Here is a 13,529-nt window from a genome sequence, read left to right as displayed (position 1 = left end):
GCAGCCCCGCCTCTCTATGACGTCACACGAGGAGCCCTGAAGTGGCGGTCAAGCTTGAGGCGTCATCTGGCTGCGCCTAGTGGGCCGTTGCCTTACAGTTGCTGAGAGGAGGCGAGAGGCGGGGACGCTGAGGCCAAGATCATGTCTGACTGGGAGAGGTTTCCTTGGCAGCAGAGGACGCTAGGTTTGGGATGAAAGAAGCTGGGCAGATGCAAAATCTGGAGAGCGCGAGGGCCGGGCGGTCAGTTAGCACCCAGACTGGCAGCATGACCGGTGAGTGTCCCGGACCCTGCTCCCGCCACCCTACCTTTCGCTCTACCCTGTGCGTCTCCTGTCATTGAACTCCAGATTCCTTGTCTGCACCTCTTTGCCTCCCCTACTGCTTCTGGATGTCTCCTGCCCGCCCTCTGCGTGTCCCCTCCTCGGTCGCCAGAACCGCTCGGCTCGGTCGGACCGGCTTTTGAAGTGTGACTTTTTACCCCTCTTATTTGTTTCTCACAGGACGTAGAGCTGGTGCTCTGAGGTCAAAGAGCCTGAATATTTCCAAACCGCGCTTTTGCCTTGATTTCCAAATTAACCGCACGTGACGCTTTCCTGTATTTCGACTGCTTTACCGTCGAAGGTCAGCGCATTTTTCGGGCTGTGTACTAATAGCTTTCCTTTTAGCAACGCCCCAGCACAGTCCAAAGAAAAGCTTGCACCACGACGACGTCAGACGCGAGGACTTTTCACAGCTTGCTTTGAGTTGTCCCCCCAGCTATGTGTATTAGCTGTACCGTTTTTTCCTGCAGGGTGAGGGCTGGAGAAAGAGGGCCCAACTTTTTAAATGGAAAAGGAGGTAGCCACGACTAAGACTGAAGCGTCTCCTGCTAAGATACTTCTGACTCTCTTATACCCTAATCTTTTTGTGTGCCTCATACGAAAGCAGCTGGGCTTATGTTGCAGCACCCAAGTGGCATTGAGATTGGCTCCCTTTTTCGCCATTAGTAACACGTTTTAAAGTGTTTGTCGTCTCTTCTGTAGGTCAGATACCAAGACTTTCTAAAGTCAACCTTTTCACTCTGCTCAGCCTCTGGATGGAGCTCTTCCCAGCAGTAGAAGCCCAGAGGCAAAAATCTCAGGTATAATTTGTTTCATAGTTTTTCTCCTTAGAAACGCAATGGTATAAAATCTGAGTTTATTGCTCCAGTTTCTGTCATACCTAAAACCAAACTTAACAAGCCTAAAGATTTTAAAATTACCTTTCTTGATTAACATGACACTTTATAATTCCTAGCTGTAATAAGTCATCTTCCATTCTAAAAATACTTTCTGAGACTGCCATGTTTATCAGGTACTAATGGTATTCATATGTCAGTTTGGCTAATAATATTATTGTCTATACCACATAATTTCCCCCAATTGTATATACTGTTGGTGTTTTATCTAGGTAGTTTGCCCCTCTGCCACAGAAATATATAAATTGCCTGGAGATAGAGACCATGTCTTATTTTACCTAGGATATACCCTTTAGCTTCTACCATTATATGAATGCTAATTGGTTAATGTTGGATGGAAGTAGTCTCTTTTTGGATCTTGAAAGACAGGATCAAAATGGATTAGAAATGGGCCGGGTGCAGTGGCTCACGCCTGTAATCCCAGCACTTTGTGAGGCTCAGGCGAGTGGATCACCTGAGGTCAGGACTTCAAAACCAGCCTGGGCAACATAGTGAAACCCCATCTCTACTAAAAATACAAAAATTAGCTAGGCATGGTGGTATCCACTGTAGTCCCAGCTACTCAGGAGGCTGAGGCATGAGAATCACTTGAACAGTTCTCATGGATGAGAATCATTGAAGGTTGCAGTGAGCTGAGATTGCACCACTGCACTCCAGCCTGGGCGACAGAGTAAGACTCCGTCTCAAAAAAAAAAAATCAGAAATGTATAGTAAGAATAATCACAAAAGCCAATATATTGGAATTGGAAAAATGGACATGCTACGTCTTTTCTTTCTCCTACCCTTGGGGCAACAAGGTGCTAGGTTCTCATTTTCCTCCATGCATGGAATGGCATGATGCTAGGTTCTCATCATTTCTGTTTGATAATTTTGGAAGCTTAGGGTGTTGGCATTAATTTTTATAGGGGGCCACAGCCATTGGAAAATAGTACTAGGTTAAGTTGAGCATTTAAGACATTTTTGAAAACAGAGGTAAAAGGAGAGGGGTGGGGCAGAAAATTACCCATGACTTCTCATCACTCTAACATTACTGTTAACATTTTGGTACTTCCAATCTTAAGCATGAGGTTTTTTATTTTACTCTCACAAAGTTGTAGTTATATTCTGCATGTACTCGCTGAGGTTTCCAACTTACCAATAATTCTGCTGAAAGGTTGCTTTAGATTTTCCAGAGAAAGACTATAAATCCTTAAATTTCCACAGTACTCTTAGGAGACTACCTACTCTTTTCATTTTACTGTGGATGAGGTTTTGTGCTTGGCACTGGAGACACAAAGCAGAAAAAACATGGTCTTTGTTTTCTTTTCTTTTTTTTTTTTTTAGAAGGTTCAAAGTTATGTTATCTTGAGTTGTAATTGTCTGTTTAATACAATTACACCATTTTTCTCTTCTAAGAACCATCTCATAATTTAAAGAATGACATGACTGAGAAAGATACTTAGGAAGACATTTTTAGGCATTGCTGAATTTAAATCATCTTCCAAATACTATATTCTGCCCCTTTCTTTATTGTAATAGTTTATCTGAAAGTACACAAAAATTAATAAATTGCTTTTACTATGCAATTCTGAAATATCAAGTCTGCCTCCAATAAAAAAATAGTAACTACTTTTATAACATTAAGGTCAAGTTATTTGTAAAGATAATATCAACTGAGACTTTTTGGCACTTACGGCTAATCCATTATAAACAACTGTCAATCTTAAAAACACAGTTCCAGTAAATGTGTAGTTACACTGGGTACAGATAAGAAAATACAAGGCCAGCATGGTAGCTCATGCCTGTAATCCCAGAACTTTGGGAGGCAGAGGCAGGTGAATCATGAGGCCAGGAGTTCAAGACCAGCCTGACCAACACAGCAAAACTCCGTCTCTACTAGAAATACAAAAAAAAAAAAAAAAAAAATTAGTTGGGTGTGGTGACGTTCTCCCGTAATCCCAGCTACTCAGGAGGCTGAGGCATGACAATCACTTGAACCCAGGAGCAGTGGTTGCAGTGAGCCAAGATCGTGCTACTGCACTCTAGCCTGGGTGACAGAGCGAGTGAGACTCTATCTCAAAAAAAAAAAAAAAAAAATAAGTACGAGAAGCTCACTGGCCATGCTAAACCAAATGAATGAAAAGCGCCCAAAGTGATTTTATGTCGAGGGTCCATCCATACAAACAAATAAACAAAATCCTATCCTCTTCTTTCTATATTTTTTTCTTACATTTCTTATACAAATAGCAGAATGCTTCATTTTATTCACTTCAACAGGACAAAGTCCTTAAAGAAAGATTGAAAAGAGCTGATAATCAAAATCCCAAATTTTATGCTTATTCTTGTTTTAGTGCTATCAATTTTCTGACATATTAACGTAGGCAGGAAAACATTCTCAGTAAATTGAGCATCCGAGTCTACAAATGTCTTGAAGCACTCTGGCAAGTTACGTGTATCCCATGTTGCTTTTGGTTTCCCATCTCTTCTTTGCTTCAAACCCCCATGTGAGTTTCTTCATTTTTCGGGCAGCCTGTGAATTTTCAACCTCCTTTTTGGCTTTTACAAAGTTGTGGCAGGCAACTGCTTTGGCAATTTTTATACCAAGCTCTCGAGTAGCTAGCTGGTTGCTAAGTTCCTCAGCCTTCTCAATATTCCACTCCTCCACAGCCTGGTCTATTCTCTTTTTCAAGGCCTGACTTCTCAACTTTTTTCCTTTTAACAGGCAGGTCAGATCTATCATTGACTCCAAAATACTGAGTAAGCTCCTTCCATTGGGTTTCATTTGAGGATGGTTCACTATGAGATTCTTTTTCATTCTTCAATTTATCTTTTCTGGAGCGTTTTCTTTTTTTCCCTCTGAATCTTGAGGTTGTGCTTTTCTGTTCAGAATGTTTTTTATGCAATTCTTGAAATGTATTCCACATGTCTATGGGAATTCCAGAAGGACACTTTTCATAGGCATTTACATTTGACTCTGTTTCAGTTTTTGGTTCATCTGTTGAGAAACCTATGATTTCTGTTTTTCTGAGACTCTCATCCTGTTTATCTTCCTGTAAGGTAAGTCCAGAGTTCTCCAACGTAACTTCATCTTCAGAGTTTGACTCAGCATCACTTTCATTTAGGCCAGGAGGTAGCAGCCCACTCCACATCTTTCCTTAAGGTCCAAGATTGCAAGAGGATGGGTCTAGTAAAGTACACCTGTTCCTGCTTGGCTGCACAACCCGGAATTCTGCAGGTTTTCTGGCGGCAATGCCCCACTCCAATCCCAAAACAGGCAGAATCCCCTCTCAGGCACAGAACTGGGCACAGAACTAAGCGCTGCAGTTTCTGGCAAAGGATGTCTAGCCTGCTGGCAGTCCCATTAACTGGAGCTGTCAGGAAGCAGTTGCCCGGCAGCCATGGTCTTTATTTTCTAATGAGAAGAAACACTAGGCATTTAAACAATTAAAATAGAATTGGTGGAGTGAGTACACAGTATAAGCAGAGATGTTGGCAAGACTGGGAGCCAGGCTCTATATGGGGAAGTGAAGGAAGGATTCACAGAGAAGGTCGTATTTGCACTGAAACATGAAGAATGAGTAGACATTGCCCAAGCCAAGGAACTCTACATGGAAAAGCTTGCAGGAATGAGAGAATTTGTGGTCCTCAGGCCAGAAAGTGAAATTAGGCAGAGGGAAGAGACTGGAAAGGAGCTCGACAATGTAGACAGGAATCATATCATAAAAAGCATTGTATGCCTTACAAAGGAGTTTAGATTTTATCCTATCGGTATAGGAATTGCACTGAGGAATTTTAACGGGATGTGAGGATATTCACTTCTCATAATAAAATGATATCTCTTGGCATAGTTTCCTCCCCCAATCCTATGTGAAGTGTTTTATAGATAGTAAAACATTATTTAAAATGTTATGCATTGTTATTCCATATTTCTCACCCTCATCCCCTACTCTGGATCTACATTTTACAAATGGCTGAGAAAGCTCTTCATTTCCTTCATTAATTTTGAAGTTCTTTTATTCCTTCTACTTGTTAATAGCTTAGTATTGTTTTATGAAAGTAGATTTCCAAGCTGTTAGGGATTTTATGTTTGTGGGTTTTTTTTTTTCCAGATAAAATTTATTTTGAAGAGCCAGATTAGAAACAAATATTTAGAGATTTAAGACTTTTAGGCTGGGCGCAGTGGCTCCTGCCTCTAATCCCAGCACTTTGGGAGGCTGAGGCAGGCAGATCACAAGGTCAAGAGATCAAGACCATCTTGGCCAACATGGTGAAACCCCATCTCTGCCAAAACTACAAAAAGTAGCTGGTCGTGGTGGTGTGCACCTGTAGTCCCAGCTATTCAGGAGGCTGAGGCAGGAGAATAGCTTGAACCTGGGAGGCGGAGGTTGCATTGAGCCGAGATTGCGCCACTGCACTCCAGCCTGGCAACAGAGTGAGACTCCGTGTCAAAAAAGAAAAGAAAAGAAAAGAAAAACAAAAGACTTTTAAAAACTGGACATATTAGAGATTGAATACAAATTTTGAAAAGGCATTCTTTCTTTTGTAAATATCCAGATTTGATCTCATTTTAGTTCTATTTTATTTTTCATACACACCACATCCTGTGCTGAAATTAAGTTTTTTTTTTTCAACAGGCACAAGTTATATTTAATTTGTGAAAAATGATATTTACGTTTCTATTAGGAAGGAATTGATTGGCCAACTAATTGTTGAAGTTTGTTTGCAAATAATATACACCCTACTGTTTCCTCATACTTTATAGAGAAAACTGTGGATCTGAGAAAACTGAGATAAAGCTTTCAGTTAGCATTTTGTTAAAAAAAAAATACTACCAAGGAAATTTCAAAACTATATTAGCAACAAAATTTTATACAACTTTATATCATGTTTAACAAAAGATCAGGGTTATGAGTCTCTGTTGTCCCCCAAGCCAATGACTCTTAGTTTTCCTGGCATCTCATTCCTTCATCTGATGGACACCATGGAAGTTTTCTAAATGAAAAGAAATAAGTCTTTTGTTTCAAATATTTTATTTGGGATCTTATTTAGAAATCTGACTCATACGCATGTCTATTTAAGCCTTTTAAATGGAAAGTTAAAACACATAGAAATGAGTACAGAAGGCATCAAAACAAAGAACATCCATGTCTTCAGAAAGCCAGGCAACCTGGAAGTAGGATTGACTTGGCTGTATGAAAGGTTATCACTCTTGGGCCGGGCGCGGTGGCTCAAGCCTGTAATCCCAGCACTTTGGGAGGCCGAGGCGGGCGGATCACGAGGTCAGGAGATCGAGACCATCCTGGCTAACACGGTGAAACCCCGTCTCTACTAAAAAAATACAAAAAAACTAGCCGGGCGAGGTGGCGGGCGCCTGTAGTCCCAGCTACTCCGGAGGCTGAGGCAGGAGAATGGCGTAAACCCGGGAGGTGGAGTTTGCAGTGAGCTGAGATCCGGCCACTGCACTCCAGCCTGGGTGACAGAGCGAGACTCCTTCTCAAAAAAAAAAAAAAAAAAAAAAAAAAAAAAAAAAAAAAAAAAAAAAGAAAGGTTATCACTCTTAGCTCCTGGTCCTGGAGCTTGCCCAGCTCCTATTCACTGCATTGGTGTCTTTCCAGCTGTGCTCCCACACTCATGTCTCCTAGGACTACAACCCTCTCACCATGGTCTTGGGTAGGCCTCTACTTCTGTTCTTACTTACAGGCCTTGGGACTCTGAGGCACTTGGGGAGGGAGAGCCTCAGGATTACTCTGGCAGTGATCTGGGTGAAATAGGCTTTTGCATGTTAGCTTGGGAAGTTGACTATCATTTTTAACATTGTTTATATGAGAAAAATGTGTTTTAAATTCCAAAAAGGCAGATTTACCAAGTATTTAGAACATGATTGTGGGTTGTCAATTACTTGTATATTTAATGTCAATAAAGCAGAAGTATGTAATTTCATTAGTTCTTCTCATATCATGGCCATTGCAAAAAAGCAAGACCAATGATAGTGTGGGGGAAGAATCCAGAATGAAAGGGAGCATATTGTACTTCACTTTTATAGTGTTATTTATTGTACAAACAGTATCATTGAAACTGAAGACTGAATCTATAGCTGCAACATTTTAAAATGTTTTTTATTTATATTTTAAATGTTTCTCTTGGATTTTCCTTTTTGTACTAGTTAATATCCATATAATTTTGCAGGTAGTTGCAGTCATAGCAGGAATACAATTTTGTATTTGACAGTTTCAGTACTGTTACAGGGTTAAGTTATTAATTTTAAATTATACAATAAGAATACATCTAAATTTCATATACATATAGTATATGCTGCCATTGTGTTTATACTTGTGGAAATATTAAATTCCTCGAAATGTTACCCAATTTTGTGCCTAGTATTTCTTTACCATTTACTATAGTATATTTTTTCCAGTATTATTTGCACATGGTATTCGTAGAGTTGAGTACAAACTTCCTCCTATTGAGAGAAAAAAAAACTTCTTTAAGCTAAAGTATTAAGATTGTTTCACTTAAATTCTTTAGTCTGCTTTTGCTGAACAGAGTAAATAATAGAAACACCAAGATGCAATTAGACATGTAATTGTATTGGAAACACTGCTTTTGAAACTTTACCAACCTTTTGTCTTACTAAAAGTATTTTTATGAATTACCAAAGTAATAAATGTTTGTTATTTTTAAAATGGACAGAAGAAAAGTTTTATCATAATTCCACCTCCTAGAGACTAATTACTTCTTAAAAATTGTTTCTCAATCTTTTTTCTCTTATTTTCTTTACTTACATGAAATTATTTAACTCTGGATTCTACCCTTTTCATTTAACATAAGAAAATACTTATACTGTAATGTTAGTATAAACATTGGAGCAGCACCTTAGTCTAGTGTCTTAGAGTAGCCAGTGGTACAGCCAGCCTGCCTGGGTTCAGATTCTGACTCCGCTTCTTACTAGTTGTATAACTTTGGGTAACTTTACCTCTCTGTGTCAGCTTCCTCATCTGTAAAATGAAATGTTACTAGTATATGCTACATGAGGCTTTTATGAGAAATGAATGAGTTAATATTTGTAAAGGTCTTAGTGCCTGGCACATGTTACGTACTATGTGTTTTTTTTGTTGTTGTTGTTGTTCTTGTCTCATTTATTTATTTTAATAGAGATGGGGTCTTGCTATGTTGCCCAGACTGGTCACTAACTCCTGGGCTCAAGCAGTCTGCCCGCCTCAGCCTCCCGAAGTGTTAGGATTACAGGCATGAGCCACTGCACCTAGCCTCCTAACTCTTTCCATTGTGTCTTCTGGTATCTTATGCTAAAGGCCCTCACTGTACTTTTCCAGAACAGAAGCAATGTAGCAAAATGGTTAAGACAATGGATCTTGTGCTGGAGCTGGCATATCCACTTATTACCTGTGTGACCTTGGTTGAGTTATTTAATCTTTCTCAGCCACAATTTCCTCATTTGTAAAATGGAAATAATAGGAGCTACTTTATAAAGTTATAAGGATTAAATGAGATAATTTAGGGCCTGGTACATAATAAACATGCAGTAGATGTTAGGTACTATTATTATCATCACTCATATAATTATTACCACTACTAGCACCCACATCCTTACCGTTTTTCCACTGACACCATCACTTCCTCTACTTCCTGTTCTGTTTGAACAGAAACCTCATTCCCAGAACATGGGTTTTCCTGTAAACTTATTTTTGAAGGTTGTTTCTTTTCTAGCATCCAGCATTTGTTTCATAAGACTAGCAGGTCAACATTTACAGAGTTTCCCATTCCTACTTTAAAACTTTATCAATGTATTAACTATCCCACCTATTTTTTTTTTTTTTTTTTTTTTGAGACGGAGTCTTGCTCTGTTGCCCAGGCTGGAGTGCAGTGGCCTGATCTCAGCTCACCGCAGCCTCCGCCTCCGAGGTTCAAGCAATTCTTCTGCCTCAGTCTCCCGAGTAGCTGGGACTATAGGTGTACGCCACCACGCCCACTAATTTTTGTATTTTTAGTAGAGACAGGGTTTCACTATGTTGGCCAGGCTGGTCTCGAACTCTGGACCTCGTGATCTGCGCGCCTCGGCCTCCCAAAGTGCTGGGATTACAGGTGTGAGCCACCACACCCGGTTATCCCACATATTTTGGAGCTCACAGAATTCTATGTCACTTTCTTTGTCTTAATCAACTTACTTGATAGTCACTTTCCTGTTTTCATAAATCATAAGCCCTTTGAGAGCTGCATCTTGAGCAACTAGGCTGTCATATAGCAAGGGTTCAATAAGTATTTGTTGAACTAATAAATGAAGGACTTTGGTCCCTGCCTCAAAACTTTCTTTCTACTTCAAGTTTTCACTTTTTCCCTCATGGATATACCTATATTAGTTTTCTATTGCTGCTATAACAGATGACCACAAAGTTGGTAGCTTAAAACAACACAAATTTATTATACAGTTCTGTATGTAAGAGGTCTGAAATGGGTCTTACTGGGCTAAAGTCAAGGCGTTGGCAGAGCCAGATTTCCTTCAGACGCTCTAGGGGAGAACCTTTCCTTGCCTTTTCTACCTGTGGAGATTGTCTGTTTTCCATGGCTCATGGGCCTCTTCCATCTTCAAAGCCAGCAATGGCCAGTCAAGTATTTCATGTTGCATCACTGACTCTCCCACATCCCTCTTTTACTTATAATGACCCTTGTGATAACATCGGGCCAATAAGATAATCAAGGATAATCTCCCCATCTCAAAGTAGGTGGTTAGTGCCTCAGTTCCAGCTGCAACCTGAATTCCTCCTTGCTATGTAACAAAACATAGTCATAGGCTCCAGGGACTGGGACGAGGAGATCTCTGGCAGGGCATTATCCTGTCTACCACAGTCCCAATCGAATACCTTTGCTACATAGTTCCTTATCTTCTCAATTCCAATTAATTTACCTCTATTCCACTTTGGTCATTCATGGCCACACTTTGGACTTTTCCATTACTCAAAACTGCCACAATTCTGAAACCGTAAACTTCAGAAATTTATTTTCTGATCACAATTTCCAATCCTTCTATGTTTTGGGAAAGTACATAGGGGATAGATTATAAAGGTTTATTTACTATGTAAAGTAGTATGAACTTGATCCGAACAAAGTGGAAAGTCAATGTAGAGTTTCATCATGAAAAAAAATGGTCAAAGCCAAGGATGCCAGCCTTTAAATATGGGAATGTTGAATTAGTCTTATGTCTTATGTGCTAATCTTTTTTTTTTTCCTTAATCTGATTTTTATTAGAAAAATGAAGAGGGAAAGCATGGACCCTTAGGAGATAATGAAGAGATGACCAGAGTATCTACTGACAAAAGACAGGTAAATTTTTATGATTTCACATATATATATATATGCTCATAATAACAAAGCAAAAGAAATAGTATGAAGTAGAATACAAGTGCCTCCATTTCTGCTTTCAAGGGAGTTTTTAAAATACTCTTCTAAAAATGGTCTGTATATTTACAAGACTATATGTCACTCCTTTTTTTAAAAAAAAAAAGTACAGATGGGATTATTCTGTGCTATGTCCTACATCTTGCTTTAAAAAAAAAAAAAAAAAAAACTCTTGATAGTTCATATAGATATGTTAAGAAATACTCTCCCTTAGTTCTCTCACACTCCCACACACCTTGCTGGGTATCCCAAGAATGCAAGGCCCTAACGTTGCATTTACTTTACCTAGTAAATAAACCCAGAGTTTTACCTGGGTCATTTCTCAGAGTTGTGTTTGCAGTGATCAACCCTGAAGGTTGAGGTAATGTCTCCCTCCAGGACAAAGAGCAAACTTTCTTACTTTCTGCTGTGAAATAGTAGGACCCTCAAGCTCAGTGTTCCTTTCCTATAACACTACCCACCCTGTGTCCAGGCAGCTATCTGTGCCCATCTGTATTACCCCTCATGGGGCTTGAGGGCAGGGAAACAGAAATGATGCTCATACTGACTGCTGTGCTGCAAATAATAAAGTTCATTGTTTCTAACCCAGAAGTTTCATGTTTTCTGCTAATATCTGTGAAACAGTAATAGGTTAACTTATTAGTTGGTAAGTAGGGTAAAATCAAAGTGCAGACTTGAAAGATGAACCTTGTTCTTTTTAATATTGTATAGTATGTCCTTGTTACTTTATTCTTTTGAGTTTTCCAGAGGTTCCAATTCATTGGGTGCAGAGTGGAGACTAAGCATGTATGTTTTGAAGAGTTACCTTGATGATTCTGATGTATATTCCTAGAGATTTCCTAATTCATTCTGAGAGTAGCCCAGTAGAAATATAGAAATAATTTGTCTCAGAATATTTACATATTTTCATAATAAGAAAGGCCAAGGGAAAAAAATAGTGAATCACCATTTAAGTCAATGTACTAGTCCATGTACAAAACATATACAAAACAGACTGTCCCCTTTTGCCCATGTTTTAGTGTAAAACTCTGTGACTAGGATTACATAGATGACTTGCCAAAATGTTAGCAAAGGGAAGCAAAATCAAATTCAGAGCAGTGATTCACTGAAAAGATTCAGTCCTCTGGGATTTGCGGTAAATGGAAGTGCCGAAATGGAATGCAGCTTGAGCTTTTATTTGTTTTGTTGAGTTTGAGATGGAAAAATCTTTGTCTCAAACTTGATATTTTGGCCTTACCTAAATGCAAAATGAAAAAACATATTTTCTGAGGTGAAAAGTACTCTAGACAAAAAAGTGATAAACTCGACCCAAAAGGTGGTTCTAATAACAAATAAGTTGATGAGTATGCTTCTCACTTAATAGGAACAATTTTTTTTTATGTTTTATTCTGGCTTTATTTCTGCCTGCTTAACTAGGAAAATCTAAAGCTGAAATCATTCCCTTGCAGCCACTTCCACTGGTCACATTGATTCAATTTAACAACAGGAGCTCTGTCAAGATCTTTTGATGAGGCAGCATTACTTCTTTTCCATGATGATACTTACTGGCCGGGCACGGTGGCTCACGCCTATAATCCCAGCACTTTGGGAGGCCGAGGCGGGCAGATCACAAGGTCCAGAGATCGAGACCATTCTGGCTAACGTGGTGAAACCCCGTCTCTACTAAAAATACAAAAAATTAGCTGGGTGTGGTGGTGGGAGCTACTCAGCTACTCTGGAGGCTGAGGCAGGAGAATGGGGTGTACCCGGGAGTCAGAGCTTGCAGTTAACCCAGATCATGCCACTGCACTCCAGCCTGGGCGACAGAGCAAGACTCTGTCTCAAATCAATCAATCAATCCAGCCTGGTGACAGAGACTCTGTCTCAAATAAACAAACAAACTTATTGAAAGTATTCAGAAATCAATAATAATATATACTTTGCATTTGAGGAGCATAAAACTCTAGAAATTTTGGTAGGGAGGAGAAAGTGTTCACAAATTCAAGGTCAATTTAAAGCTTATTTTAAAAGCTGATATAGATAGGTTTTTCGTATTTTACGTATATTCTTAGGTATATATTTTGTAAAGCAGAGATTTTTATATTTCTTTTTAAATGTCTTTCTAGTTTAGGAGATGGTTGTTTAACTCAGAAATGGAATTCCATGAAAGCTTCTCTGTTCCTTCTTTTTTAGATATTTTACAAATTTTTCTCCATAATCTCAAACACTTATACTCAAAACCGAAACTGAAACTTGACTAGTTAATATTGCTTTGGTCTGATCCTTAAAGTGATTTCAGATATGCTGCATTGGGGAATAAGTATAGGGTAAAATCCCTTTGGAAGGGGATGGGAATAGGGCCAACCTCTCCTCAGCCCAAGCTCCCCTCATGTAATAGTCAGTCCCAAGCCCAAGGATCAGGTTTACATTCCTTACTTCAGAGGCTTTTGCTGTGAAAACAGCATAGATTATTTTGTGCCTTATGCAGAACTGACTTTTTTTTTTTTTACCTTAGTCTGTTTTATCTGATATTGTTATACCAGCTTTGATTAATATTTGCTTAAGTTGAGACACTTTAGGTTCAATAGTAACACAAAACCTTCACTCAAAGAGATCCACTGGAAGTACTTAGAACCCCAGTCAGTCCACAGTCTGCACGGCTTAAATCAGGCTCAGCCAGTCCCTTCTCTGTGGAATACTGCTAAGATAGCTCATGCTCACTGCTCTGACGTCAAGTTCTCTCATCCTTTTTGACGTTTGATGGTATGTCTTCCTTCTTTTTGTTTTTATAACTTACCTATAGTAGGAGGTGGCACCCAACTATAGTAGTCTAGACTGCCATAGTGCTAAAAGTTGATACAGCCAGTAGTTTCTAGAAAGAAATTGAGAATTATCTTTACTTTGGTCAATATCTAAAATATTTTGGAATTTAAGATGACCTCT

At 39.2% G+C, this 13,529-nt stretch overlaps 1 protein-coding gene and 1 pseudogene across 3 annotated transcripts in view; one reads left to right on the top strand and one right to left on the bottom strand.

The window, feature by feature from the left end:
• The first annotated feature begins 3 nt into the window (after positions 1–3).
• Positions 4–13,529, top strand: part of CDADC1 (cytidine and dCMP deaminase domain containing 1) — a 50,320-nt gene continuing 36,794 nt past the window's right edge. For both annotated transcript variants that reach the window (XM_010363842.2, XM_030921877.1), the window contains exons 1-3: positions 4–273; positions 1,024–1,121; positions 10,458–10,532. In XM_010363842.2, coding sequence (XP_010362144.1) covers positions 192–273; positions 1,024–1,121; positions 10,458–10,532 — 255 coding nt within the window. In that variant the 5' untranslated portion in view covers positions 4–191. The remainder of the gene's footprint in view (positions 274–1,023; positions 1,122–10,457; positions 10,533–13,529) is intronic.
• Positions 3,506–5,177, bottom strand: LOC104662748 (annotated as a pseudogene). Its single transcript, XR_004054623.1, has one exon. The product of XR_004054623.1 is annotated as a protein FAM204A pseudogene (transcript).

Source organism: Rhinopithecus roxellana, chromosome 18, assembly GCF_007565055.1.
Source record: "Rhinopithecus roxellana isolate Shanxi Qingling chromosome 18, ASM756505v1, whole genome shotgun sequence".
NCBI classification, from domain to species: Eukaryota; Metazoa; Chordata; class Mammalia; order Primates; family Cercopithecidae; genus Rhinopithecus; species Rhinopithecus roxellana.
This window is presented reverse-complemented; position numbering and strand designations above follow the sequence as displayed.